The sequence below is a fragment of the Cavia porcellus genome, unplaced genomic scaffold, assembly GCF_034190915.1.
Source record: "Cavia porcellus strain 051 isolate PalLab524CR breed Dunkin Hartley unplaced genomic scaffold, mCavPor4.1 scaffold_28, whole genome shotgun sequence".
NCBI classification, from domain to species: Eukaryota; Metazoa; Chordata; class Mammalia; order Rodentia; family Caviidae; genus Cavia; species Cavia porcellus.
In genome coordinates this window covers 39,104,498-39,117,086 of record NW_026947511.1, presented here as the reverse complement: position 1 = coordinate 39,117,086, position 12,589 = coordinate 39,104,498, and the positions used below count along the sequence as shown (strand labels likewise).

At 35.3% G+C, this 12,589-nt stretch overlaps 1 protein-coding gene across 7 annotated transcripts in view; it reads right to left on the bottom strand.

Annotated features, from left to right (window-relative positions):
- Positions 1 to 12,589, bottom strand: part of Supt3h (SPT3 homolog, SAGA and STAGA complex component) — a 357,727-nt gene that overhangs the window by 101,873 nt on the left and 243,265 nt on the right. For all 7 annotated transcript variants that reach the window (XM_063238790.1, XM_063238789.1, XM_063238791.1 and 4 more), the window contains exons 7-9: positions 4,299 to 4,374; positions 2,060 to 2,172; positions 1,232 to 1,339 (exon numbers count right to left, since the gene is read on the bottom strand). In XM_063238790.1, the coding sequence (XP_063094860.1) occupies positions 1,232 to 1,339; positions 2,060 to 2,172; positions 4,299 to 4,374 (297 nt within the window). The remainder of the gene's footprint in view (positions 1 to 1,231; positions 1,340 to 2,059; positions 2,173 to 4,298; positions 4,375 to 12,589) is intronic.

Genomic DNA, 12,589 nt, shown 5'->3' with positions numbered 1-12,589 from the left:
TAGTGAGATCTATATAGGGATGTTTATCTTGGTACATTTCCTAAGTACCCTAAAGCAAACAGATTGAACTTTGGGGGATCAGTGTTCACAGATCCCTTAGAGCCATAGATGGCTTCAACAGGTCTTTACAAGCTGATGAATGTGTTTATGGAGAAAGGATTCACAGTTTTCATCAGATTCTCAAAGAGTCTGTAGCACAAAATAGATTACAACTACTTCTTAGAAACTATTTCAGTCCCACCATCCTCCCCATCTATGAAGAAGGAAGAGATTTGTAATTAAGATACAGTATAGATATAAAAGCACTTTACCATTTTTTAGATTATATATTTTACTCAATTTGATCTTAAACTAACCTAATTATACACACAGATGTTAAGCTAACACTTTTGCTGTTGCCTCTATGATATTATTAGATGAAATAATATGAAACTACTATTTTTGTGTAAAAAAGGTAAAATATTGGCAAATATATTCAACATGTCTATTTCATTTCTTATTTTTAGGCACATGCTGCTCCGGAGAATACTGTATATTCTCTGTGTATATTTCCCAGTTATTATGCAAAAGCTTAAAAAAAATGACAAGAAGTGTTAAGAGGCTCTGTAGGCAGTGGTTCTAGCAGCATAAACCGGAGAAGAAAATGACTTGATTTTTACATCAGAGGGCCAATCTAAAAGTGAAATGTTAAGGAAGCCATGCATCTTAAAATTCTGTCAATACAAAAATTAATAAATGAAAAGTTATTTTTAAAATGCCAGGAATTATTACATGACAAATAACAACTATTTTTTTGATTTGGCAGTGTTGGAGGATCTGAACCATGGCCTTCCTTGCACATGGCTAGGCAGGTACTTTGTACTGTGTTACATCTCCAACCCAATTCTATCTTTTGAGGCACAAAGAAATAAGTAACTTTTCTCATCATTATTGAATCACCTAAACCAATTGTTCTTTCACAAGGAAATGAGATGCAAGTAGCTCTCTTGTTCTGAAGGGCTGGGAAAGGCAAAGTGAGCAGAGAAAAAGTAAAAAATGATATGAAGTAGAATGTCAGGGCTTAGCACACAATAAACCCCTTATAAATATCTGTTTAAATGGTGAATGTATAAGATTCTTTAACTGAAAGACATACATGCTTACATAATCTATTTTAAAGAACTATTCAGGCGGATCCCATATATGTGACAAAATTCAAAGATGTATTAAAGCCATATTTTCAGATACATACCTCGGGAGAGCTGTGATATTGGATGAAGGTTGCAGAAATAGCATGGCTGAAAGGGTCCCCTGCTTTGGTTGCCATGTCCTGCCTCACAAGAAGAGCCAGATCCACTAACTAGAAGATCAGAGCAATGGAAATAAAGTCACATGGCTGAGATGGCAAACAAACACAAAGCACAAGTAGTTGATAATGCTGTCTGCCTAACAACCTATATGGTGGGCATGAGCAGAGACTTCTACTGACTGCTTAACAGGCTTACCTATAAATACTGGTGAGGATAACCATTTCTAAAGGAATGGTTCTGAAAAGTTCTTTTCTCATAATCACCAGCGAAGCATTTTGTAACACAGATCCCTGGGTCCAAGGTCCAGGGATTTCAGTTTAGATCTGCTATAATGCAGAACTCTAAAAGAATTCTTGCTGCAATTTGAGCCAAGTTGATGCTGATGCTGTGGCCTACAGACCAGGCCTGGAACAACTGTTTTAGAGACAGACTTTGGTGAATAGTTCAGAGACCCAGAAAGGCAATTTTCAAAGCTCAAAAATAATCTCTTGACATATCTTGAGTTCAACAGCATGAAAAAAATATGTGATCAATCTCTCATTAGGATAAAGTTATGAGAACTCGCCTTTTTTTCTTTTTTGCGCTTTCTCTAACACCTACCAGAGCTGAGAATGCAAAGAAATGTAATTGAACTAAATTCTGGAAAACGATATGACTGTCGCAGCAGAGAACATATGGCTGCTGTCATTGCTGTTAGAGCAGCAGAAAGAAGAAAAACTGATCATGGATAGCCACCATGTGCAGCTTTATGTGACAGTTTAGAATCTTACCTGTGCCACTGTTTCATGTGCTAAATATGCTAAAATTTCCATAGCAGCAATGTTGGGTTTTATCTCCATGCTGCTGCAGTCCAACCAGTCTCGAAATTTGGAAGCTTTTTTGGCTAATCATTAAAAAACAAAAGGAATTTTAAAAATTAAATTTTAAAAATTTAAATTTAAAATTAAATTTTAAAATTAAATTGTTAGTAATTAAAGACAGATTGAACTCCTCAATTAAAATACTAAGATTTTAATTGATTTTTAAAAATCAAGATACTGTTATAAAAATAAAATATAAAAAAAGCTGAAAGGAAAAGACTGGAATATGATTTACTAGATACACCATAGTGAAAATATGAATCAGTATTAGTATCAAATTGAAAAGACTGACTTATATACATAGAAAAACAAATGACTATTGAATCTGACCTATATCCTAACGCTACAGCTCATGCTCTGCTCATAAAGTGATAAACTGATAATTGACAAATGTACCAGGAATCACAGTGACTGCCCTGATCACTTAGGAAGATGCCAGGTGTGGTGGCATATACCTATAAATCCCAGCACTCAGCAGGCTGAGGCAGGAGTATTGCTGTAAGCTTGAGGCCAGCCTGGGTAGAAACTGAATTCAAGGCCAGCCTGAACTGTATAGTAAGACTATGTCAAAAATAAACAAATAAACCTTACAAAGACAGAAATGGCAGGACCACAGTCCCTGTACCCTAGTATTTACGGGAAGGGGAAAATGAAGAGAGTCCTGTAGCCTGGAAAGTGTATGAATGGTTCCTGGCTTTGCCATCCCACCTGGACTGAGGACTCTTGACCTTGGTATTAAATGAAATCTACTCTTCCACCAGGTTTTCCTAGGGAGGCCCATGAACACCAATATTTTTTCTCCAGAAACAACTCATTCTTTCTCCAGAGAAGAAAGTTTAATGTAACATACTATTTTTCTATGATTATTATTTTACACAGAAAGGAAAATGTTAATTTCTAATCTATTGTGTTAAAAATTAAAAAAAGTCTAACTTTCAAATAAAGGCGTACTAGGAAACTTGAGACTATTAGTTTTACCGTAAAATAGAACTTCTGGTCCTTTAAGTGAATTAAAGTTAAAATATGATTTTAAAAATAGTTCAAATGCACTAATGTTACTTTATAAACTAAAGAATTATATTTATAAGATTTGTTGCAATTTTTAAACCTAAAAGTTATAATATAAAACCTCTCATTTGCTGAAATTGCCATGATCTGAAGTGTCATTTACTTAATGCTTCACAGATGTCTGATGCCAAATTGTTAGTGAGATTGGAAGTATATTTAGTTAGGAAAAGTCTTCCAAAACATTTTTCCGTATTTTACTGACATTTACATGGGGCATTATTTGATATGTGTCATTTATTTCTACTTTATGATCTATACGTTGTTCTCGTGTTCGTTTTCTAAATCAAATAGGGTGTTGTTATGACTACACAATGGCTTTTCGTTTAAAGACACTATTGTTTCTATAATCCCTCAGACCATGGTCATGTGCTACTTGATCATATTTTTAACTAGATTTTTCATCCACTTTCTCTTTGACCTTTACCCTAAGAGCCTTAGTCACTGCTGAACTGTTGCTGTAAGGATATTTTTGCTTCACGATTCAGCCCACTACCATGAGTATTTGTGTACTTTTAAGAAGCTAGTGTTCAGTTATGGGAAAGAACTAATTTTATTGTTATTAGTGTCATGAGATCATGGTCTAGTGAATCTAGCTAACACTGAAACCACAGCAGGAGGTTAAAGACAAAAAAAGGAAAAGACTATTGATCTGAGTATTCAGAAAAAGAAATTTGGTATTTATAATTAATATTGGGGTTTTTCAGTACCATGAACATATTAGTAGAGATTGCTGTAGGTTAAGTACAGCCAGCAGTACTAGTACAAATATGACTAAGAAACTGCAAAAGAATATTAAGAAAAAGGGAATTTTTCTGACTCAAGATAATCTGGATAAAAAGCATGGCTCTCCATGTATTACTAATATCCTTTAAAACCCCTTAAAACTATTAATCACAGAACAGTAGAATATGGAAAAATCTTTTCTTCATTCCCCCACAATACAAAGGTTGTTTCTGTGATAGTTGTAACTATATATACATTAAATACATCAATTCCTAAGGAAAAGAGCGTGGCATAGTTTATTACATCTATAATACACAATCTCTTATACATACAATTAAGCAGTTAAATGCTTACTTACAGAAACTTAATTGTCGACTTTCACAAAATTCTGCATACTGAGTTGAATCCATAACTCGAGTCTGTCTTTCTGCTCTCTAACAAATAAAAAGAAAAAGAAAACATGAAAAGGAAATAGGCTCACAGCTAAAACTTAGGCTTAAAATACCATACCACTTTTCTTTCCTTATGTATCACGATTCATAAAATCATAGTAACAGCAATTGTGAACCTTGTTTCTTTCAGAAAGAGTTTAAAATATTATTTTCTGCTTCCTTGTTATTGAAACTAAAGCTGAAAGATCTAATTTTTTAATTAGATCTTTCTAAATTGTGTATTTCTAAATTTTTAAAAATTCTTCCATTCTTTTAAAGAAAACAGTGAGGAGATAATAACCAAACAGAAAAACCATTATTAACTATTATTGCCCATCTGCTTTAAAATAGTAATATTTTTGTTAAAAGAGAAGTCAGCAAATGAAATCCATATATTTCCCCTCAGAACAAGGTGCCAGAGGTAACAAATCCATATTTTAAATTGCAAAGAAAATAAAGAAAAAGGTAAACACAACACAGATCTTTTAATCAGAGTCCAGGTATGATTCAGAGTTTGGTACAGTTTTGTCCACTGGTTTCTGATTCAGTAGAGCAGATGCTTGCTGCTTCTGTCTCACAAGAGGTAGGATAATTATAATTCACCCACAGTCTAGTGGGAAAGAATATGACCACTTCCACTTCCTTGGTAAGGGAAGCATTCTGAAATGAGACAGGCTAGTACTTCTTGGAATGAGATTCTGGCCAGCAAAGGAAAAAAATTCCCTGAGATTTAAAATTGTTTTCTGCTTTGGAAGAACATAGATCATCAATGGAAAAAAAAATTTCAAATGCTCCAAAAGGGATTCAACAGTTTCTTTTTGTGTGTATGTTTATATAGCTGATGTTTACCTGCAATAAATTGTAACAGACATTTAATTTAGAATAACTTACCCTTTTGGATTACAGTTGCCGTGTAGTCAGCTTTAATTAAGTGAAGCGTGTAGCCAGTTAAAGGTTCTGAACAGCAAAACATATCATCCAACTATACTTCAATAATACTCAAACATCTGAAGAAACTTAAATTGTTATAACTAACTTTGTTCCTTTCAGACATGCTCCGCAGGGCCCATTCTCCTTTGTCCACTAAGCATCTTTATTCTCATTTCCTCCAGCATCTAAGCAAGAACCTTTGATTTGAGGAGCACCAGGCAGCTGGCCTGAGAGCATGCCCAAGAAACCATTTATCTAGAGCCTGGCACACAGAAACATGCAAGGTGGCTACTCAATAGTGAAGATTTATGAACATGGCAGAGGAGAGCTACAGAGTAGCTTAAAGTTTATCTTGTTCCAGTCCTTTCATTTTAAAGATGAGGAAGCTGAGGTTCAAAGAAAAGGGATTTGTCAAAGATGATTGAGTTCAGACTGTAGCCCAGGAAGCCCAATTTCTAAGCTAACTTTTTTTGCATTATAAAAGACTGTTTCCAACTTATTGTTTTTTGGCCCTCCAATGTCATGTTAGCTGACCTGACCAGTAACTACATAGCCATAATAAAATTATACAAATTCTAGAGAGGGTAGGCTGTTTGTAAGCTCAAGATTCATTAAAAATCAAGACCAAATATTATCAATTGGTCAAATATTAATAATTTTGGTTTTTATTTTGGGTAGCATCCTAATTCCAGTTCCCCATCTGACTTTATTCAAATCACCCAACCAGAATCCAACCCATTCTAGCCTGTACAGTGGTACCGTAAGAAATCCTGGCACTAATCCTGGTACTGTAAGAAATCTCTCCAGAAAAGTACCAAGGGAAAAAAGCTAGTACAGTAAGTTGATCAAAATACTAATGACTACTCTATATAAAGTAGTACAACCTCTAGGAGAAATATCTTTTATAGCTCCACTTACAGCTGAGGACACTGGTTTAGAGAAGTTAATGGAAACTTTAACAGCATACACCTAATAAAGCATAAACTTTAACAGCAACCCTGGAATCCTAGGTACCTCCTCCAAGGTTCACATAGCTCCTTGGAGAAAACTTGTGTGTCTTCATTCTCTGTAATGAAGGTTCTACTCTCTTTAGGTTCTGGATTCTGGAACTAGGTCTTAGAAAGCAGGCTTCAGTATCAAAATGTCACTTTAAAAGCCATTGTAAAAAAAGGCGGGGGGGGGGCATTGTAAAGTTCACTAGACCATGCCACATGTTCATGAAGTCAGAATAAAAATAACATCATATTGTTGGAATATTGAAAACACAAATCACTTGATAACAAAATCACTGAATAATGCTAGCTGGTTCATCATCACAGGCTCTATTCATACTGAACACTCAAAAGTCTCCTGATCTCAGCCTGCCATGAGTGCAAGGTCATCTTCAGATGAGTCATGTTTAAGGATCTGCAAAACCAGTTCATCTTTTACTTAATCAGCCCGGCCTGCCCACCCCTGGTTTGTTTAGCTATCAACAACAGTGCTCTTGGACATTCAGAAAAAAACATAATACATTCATCTTTTTCTGAAATTAAGGCTTACTAATGTTACCATATAACAGAGTATTATTCCTAAAGTTTACCGTTCAACAATGTTTTAAAGTTTAATTGGAGTAGATCTGTAAAGGTGTCAAGAGTATAGGTAAGTTATCAGTCATTCATCTCACTACCAACAAGTCACAGCTTTTTTTGGTTATTGTAAAATGAACTTGGAAGTCAGACTTGCATGCCAGATGCACTCATGCTCTGGATTCTACCTAAATGAAAATAAGAAAACAACTATCTCTGTATATGCAATATCCAATATAATTTGTTTGTTCAACATGATGAACACAACATACTTTTGGTACATATTTGTTAATTTTGCTTCAGTTAAGGAAGTCGGTTGTCTTTGAAAACTACTTTTAGCAAAGACAATCATCCGTTTCCCTGAAGACATGTCTGAGGCCAAAGGCCAGACTGCATATGCAGATGGCACACCACTGAAACTTGCCATGTGCTTTCATAGTACAGAGGCTACATGCTGGTATATCTTTTAGTAGGTTCTCAAGATGTACAAGGTTTATCTTTCTTCATTAACAGAACCAGACAGAAGATAATTTTCAAACCAAATCAAAGTTTATCTACTCTTGCTTCTACCTAAATGATTTTATCTAAAAATCTTATTGTGATTGCTCTCAGAAGTCTTACTATTGAAACACAAAGTTTCTTTTATATAGAAAGGATAAAATGCCAATGATAATCTAATGACTAGACAAGAAGTGATGAACCTGAAAATGTCAAATGGAGTGGGTAGCAGCACCATTCAGCTGTGTGACAATGTAACATACAGAATATTTATGCATGTTTACAGACATGGATGTGGATATGGATGCATGTGTATAGATGTTCTATATGCTGTATTTCCAGAAGAATACTAAAAAAAATCACTAACACCAGACTGCTGAAGAAACACTTCTCAGCTCCCTACAGGTAAGGAAGATGAGGCCCAGCAAGAGATAGAGATAGTGATGAAGGCATTTAAATACTCCAGAGTGTGTTGGTAAGATTTTCCTTACCCAACTTGCCTCTCTCAAAACACACGGTAAACCAGGAGCAGGGGTGTACACCTATAACCCTAGCTCTTCGAGAGGCTAAAAGCAGGAAGAGCAAGTTCATGTTCAGCCTGGGCAACTTAGGAAGACCATGTCTAAAAATAAAAGATACAAAAATGACCAGGTGTCCTGGTCTTTCTCTCTGACACACACACACACACCCCCCAAAATGCATGGCCATTTCCCTTTTTAATTTGCTGCAAAACTCATCATTTTGGGTCTGGAACACTATAACAGGTTCCTGATAAGTTTCTGTCATGTACCTTTCCTCTCTTAATGTATTAGGGGTACAATTACTTTAATTGAAAATACAACTATAGCCTAAACTGGTCATTCTACTTAGGCACACACTGTTCTCACTAAACCTTGACTGTTTTCATACCTGCTGTTTTATGGACTCCTGCTCTTCCCCAGTACAGCACTGGCAATTACCACCTTTATTCTCACGGTCATTTACATCATTCCCGGTCAAAGCTCAGCAGGACCCATGTGCTCCAAGAAGTTTTTCCTAAAGACCCTAGTTTATAATGATTTTTTACATCTGGAAAAATATTCTTCTAGACAGTATTATGACCCCTACTACATGTCTATGTATACTACTTGTGTCTCAAAGAGCATAGTTATAGGAAGCTGGTGTGGAGGTATGCAGCTGTAGTTACAGCTATTTGGGAAGCTGAGGCAGTAACATGCCTAGAGTTTGAGACCAGCCTGGGCAGCACAGTGAGGATTTGTTTCAAAAAAGAAAAAATTATAGGAACAAGAATGTATTATGAAATAATCAGGTTGTATGTATCTCAATTCCACTCACATTTATGAACACACGTGCACGCACAAACACAGGAAAACAGAAACTAGAACATACATATTTAATGATATTTAACTTTGAAAGTGGGATTATATATGAAATTTTCTAAAAGGCAGAGAATCAGAGATGTAATAGAGGCTTAAATGTACGTTCTCAGCAAAAGAACAAAAACATAACACACCCACACAAGGAGCAATGTTACTGAAACAAATTCAGGCAACAAATTTAGGCGACAAATTCAGAATAAGATAGTCCTAAAATCAAAAGCTCATTTTGGTTTGACCGAAATTTTCACTAGATTATTGAACCAAATAAAAGTGTAGTATGTTTTCTATTTTATAACTTTAAAAAGATGATTTCCACTGGTACTAATTTGTTCCCCCTAAAGCAGTGTGCATAACCTATCAATTTTATGTCAAAGGTATTAAGAATGTATTATAACAGTCATGAGAAGCTTCTTAAAGAAAGAGCTAGCGACTCTAAAACATTTAAGAAATTTAAAAGGAATGTTGTGTCAAAAGTTAGTAATTTTCACCATGTACAAAGAGTTATTGAGAAATACACAAAAGAATATTTGTGATACGAGTTGTTTCAAAATACTGGATTTTTTTGGCCTGAAATGTATGGGCCTAAAAATATTAATGTGAATGAGTTTTACTTTTTCTACATATTTTAAGCATAAATTGGTTATGCACTGAAAAATGAGGTGTGATTAAAAAAATAGTATATGTTTAAGTTTTTAAAAAATTGATAGCAAAAAACACATTGCTACTAATCTCCCTTACAATACTCAAAAAATCCCCTCACTTCAAATACACACATTTCTCTCCTCAACATTTTCTGAAGCAGTTCTGGAAGTTCTTTCATGTGTTTCATTATGTGAGCTGTCCTGACTGCCTCCACGTCCTGAATCAATTTAAAGTATTCTTCCATGATGGTCATTTTGACTTTGGGGGAGAACCAGAAGTCATCTGGTACTAGATGCAGTGAACAAGGTGGATGAAAATACACTGTAATATTTTATTAGCCTGCCTTTACAATGAATGGTAATTGAGAGTGGAGTTCACTGTAGTTTTGAACATACCTCATAAAGACACAAAGGGGGACTTCTAAAACTGTTTCAGAATGTGGCAAGAATGATAGGATAAGTGTGTTTGATGCATGCAAGTACAATGAGAGGGATGCATAGCAATAAAGTCAAAATAATACTTTAAGGTTGGTTTAATATTTGATTAAATTATTTTTAACCTGATTAGGCTGCTAGGAGAAAATAATCATCTATAGTATTTCCTTCCCTAGAATAAAATGTGTGCTTTTCTAAGTATGTATCATTCTTAAAAATAATCCAATATCATACACCTCGATTCTGTGTTATACATCCAAACATTGGGTATTACTAAGTTTGACTACTGTTTTCCTGAAGTTGTAAACATACTCAGAATATCTACATTGACAAATAATATAAAACGCAATGCAAATTTCGGCTCAAACTAGTTCTTTAAAATAACAGAAGACTGTACCCCTTCTGGTTTTTTTTTTTTTTTTTTTTTTTCCTGATTGCAGACACTGTAATCCTTTTTGTGGTTTTTATTTGGCTGTAAATCAAGAAGTGAGCAAATGGGTAAGTGTATGTGAGATCTTCAGGGATTCAGAGTAACATTCCAGCAAATTTAAGAAGTTAATATCCAATAAGCTGCCATGGCTTTGTAGTGAGGCAGACCTGTAAAGATACTATTAAATATTTGAGTTGGTACAGATAAAACTTCCAAACATTGCCTAGAAAAGATGCATATAAAGTATTACTATGGGAAATGCAGCTCCTGCCTTCTCTTTAGCCTTGAGTTAGAACTGTAAATCCCGAGCAGTCAGACCTAACACTCAGCGTAGGTTGACTGTGTACTTACACAGCAAGTCTGACACCTTGGGAAAGCAGGCCACTCACCATCTTCCTCAGGGTGTAACAGGACAGCCTATTGCAATCTCATTTTGTTGCTAGTATGTGGTATATCTGAGGGTTTTCAGCACATTTTTGTTTTAAACAAAATGTGAAAGTTACATTTTTATCAAAGATTAACCCAGCAATTAATTTTTTCTAAGCAAATTTCATCAATACTACCTTCAAAATTTATCTGAAATAAATGACTTTTATCACCTTCTCTCTTAACTGCTATCACTCTAACCCAGGCCAACATCCTCAGCTCTCCTGGAAGACTTATCTAATGAGTGTGTCTTCCTGATTCCATTTTTCCTCCACTTCTCTCAGTCTTACCAGGCTATAGACCAGACTCATCTTTTGAAAAATGAAAATAGATTGTGCTGTTTAAAACTCTCTAAGAGTGTCTCAACTACAGACAGACTAAAAGCCAAAGCCCTCCAACTGACCCATGCATCTCCATGTTGTGGCTCCCCATGACCACTTGAACCTTACCTCTCATAGCTTCCCCACAGCTACTGTTGAAAAAGCCAAGCAAGGCCAGCTAAGGGCCTATGTACTTGGCAAGCTTTTGTCTAAAACACCTTTCCCACACTGCTGTCTGGTTGGCTCCACATCCTTCAAGCCTCTGTTCAGAGGTCACCTTATGATAGGGGCTGTCTGTGACCAATTTAATATCAAATGGCAGCTCCTCCCATGGCACTGTCATTTAACATACTTCAGTTTTCTATGTAGTTCTTACAACTGCTCTGATATAATGCCTTTTTTTCCTTCTGTTTTTTCCCAATTAGATATATATTCTATATTCGTATTAAGTTCTTTTCACTACATATACAAGAGATTTTGCTAAGTATGTTTATGTGGGGAATGGTTATGAGAATTGGAAAAATTTTAAATAAGTCAAGAGATTTTATGGAAACTATAAATTAAACTGTGAAAAGAGATGGTTTGATAGAGGTAAGGAAAAGAGACATAGAACCCTCTGATTTTCCTTCTTCTCTGCAAGATATTTCTCGAAAAATATTTTTTAAAAAGCCACAGGAAAGAATATGAAAGCCACTATACTGGCCTGTGTTGCCTGTCTCTTAAGGAGTAGGCACAGGCTCTTTGACTTTAAAAGAGATTATGTCATATGAGACTGAGGATGACCATGATACTGAAGGAACAATTAACCTCCACACGCCAGGCAGAGTGATCTTTGAAAACTATGAATCATGTTGTGTCATTTCTATTAACCCTCTTCTTGGTTCTGGCACTATGGTTTGTGGTAAAAATGACAGTTACCCCCACAGAGCACTTAGGAAAGAAATCCTATGACCAGACTTCAGGCTCTGCACTGAGTTTTTCTAAGTCAATCTACTAAGAGTCCCATTACCTTATTCTACACTCTTTCTGAAGGCTGCATTATTGCTACCGGAAATGAAAAGGACTGGCAGAGGTAAGTGCCTTAATGATGCATTACTAGGACCAGTTATAGCTTTACCACCTATAAATTCTGTTGATAGTTTCACTGTTTGTGAAATCTGACTATACAGTAAGCCTTCAGAATTCTATAAGGTATCCTAAAATGATGGTTAAATTACACAATATAAGGGGAAATACTGTTACAAACTTTGAAAAGCAAATAGTATAAATATGCTTAACAGCAAATCTGAATCACACAAAGAAAGAGAAATGAAACTACAAAAAGATGAATAATGAAGTCTATTACATTTTGCTCCAGTAAAGAAATGAGGTCACCAGTTTAGGGAAAATTCTCATGGGACTATCTTATGGAGAAAAAATAGGCTTTTATAACTTTATAGCATTTGAACTTGGATTAGAAACAAAACATTAAATTGTTTATCCCCCTCAAAAGAATGCCTCAATCATTTTATAGCTAATGTTTCTTTCCTCGCAATTATCTGAGTTGTTTTCATGAGTCAGACATGAGCAAGTTCATCAATAGATATCAGTT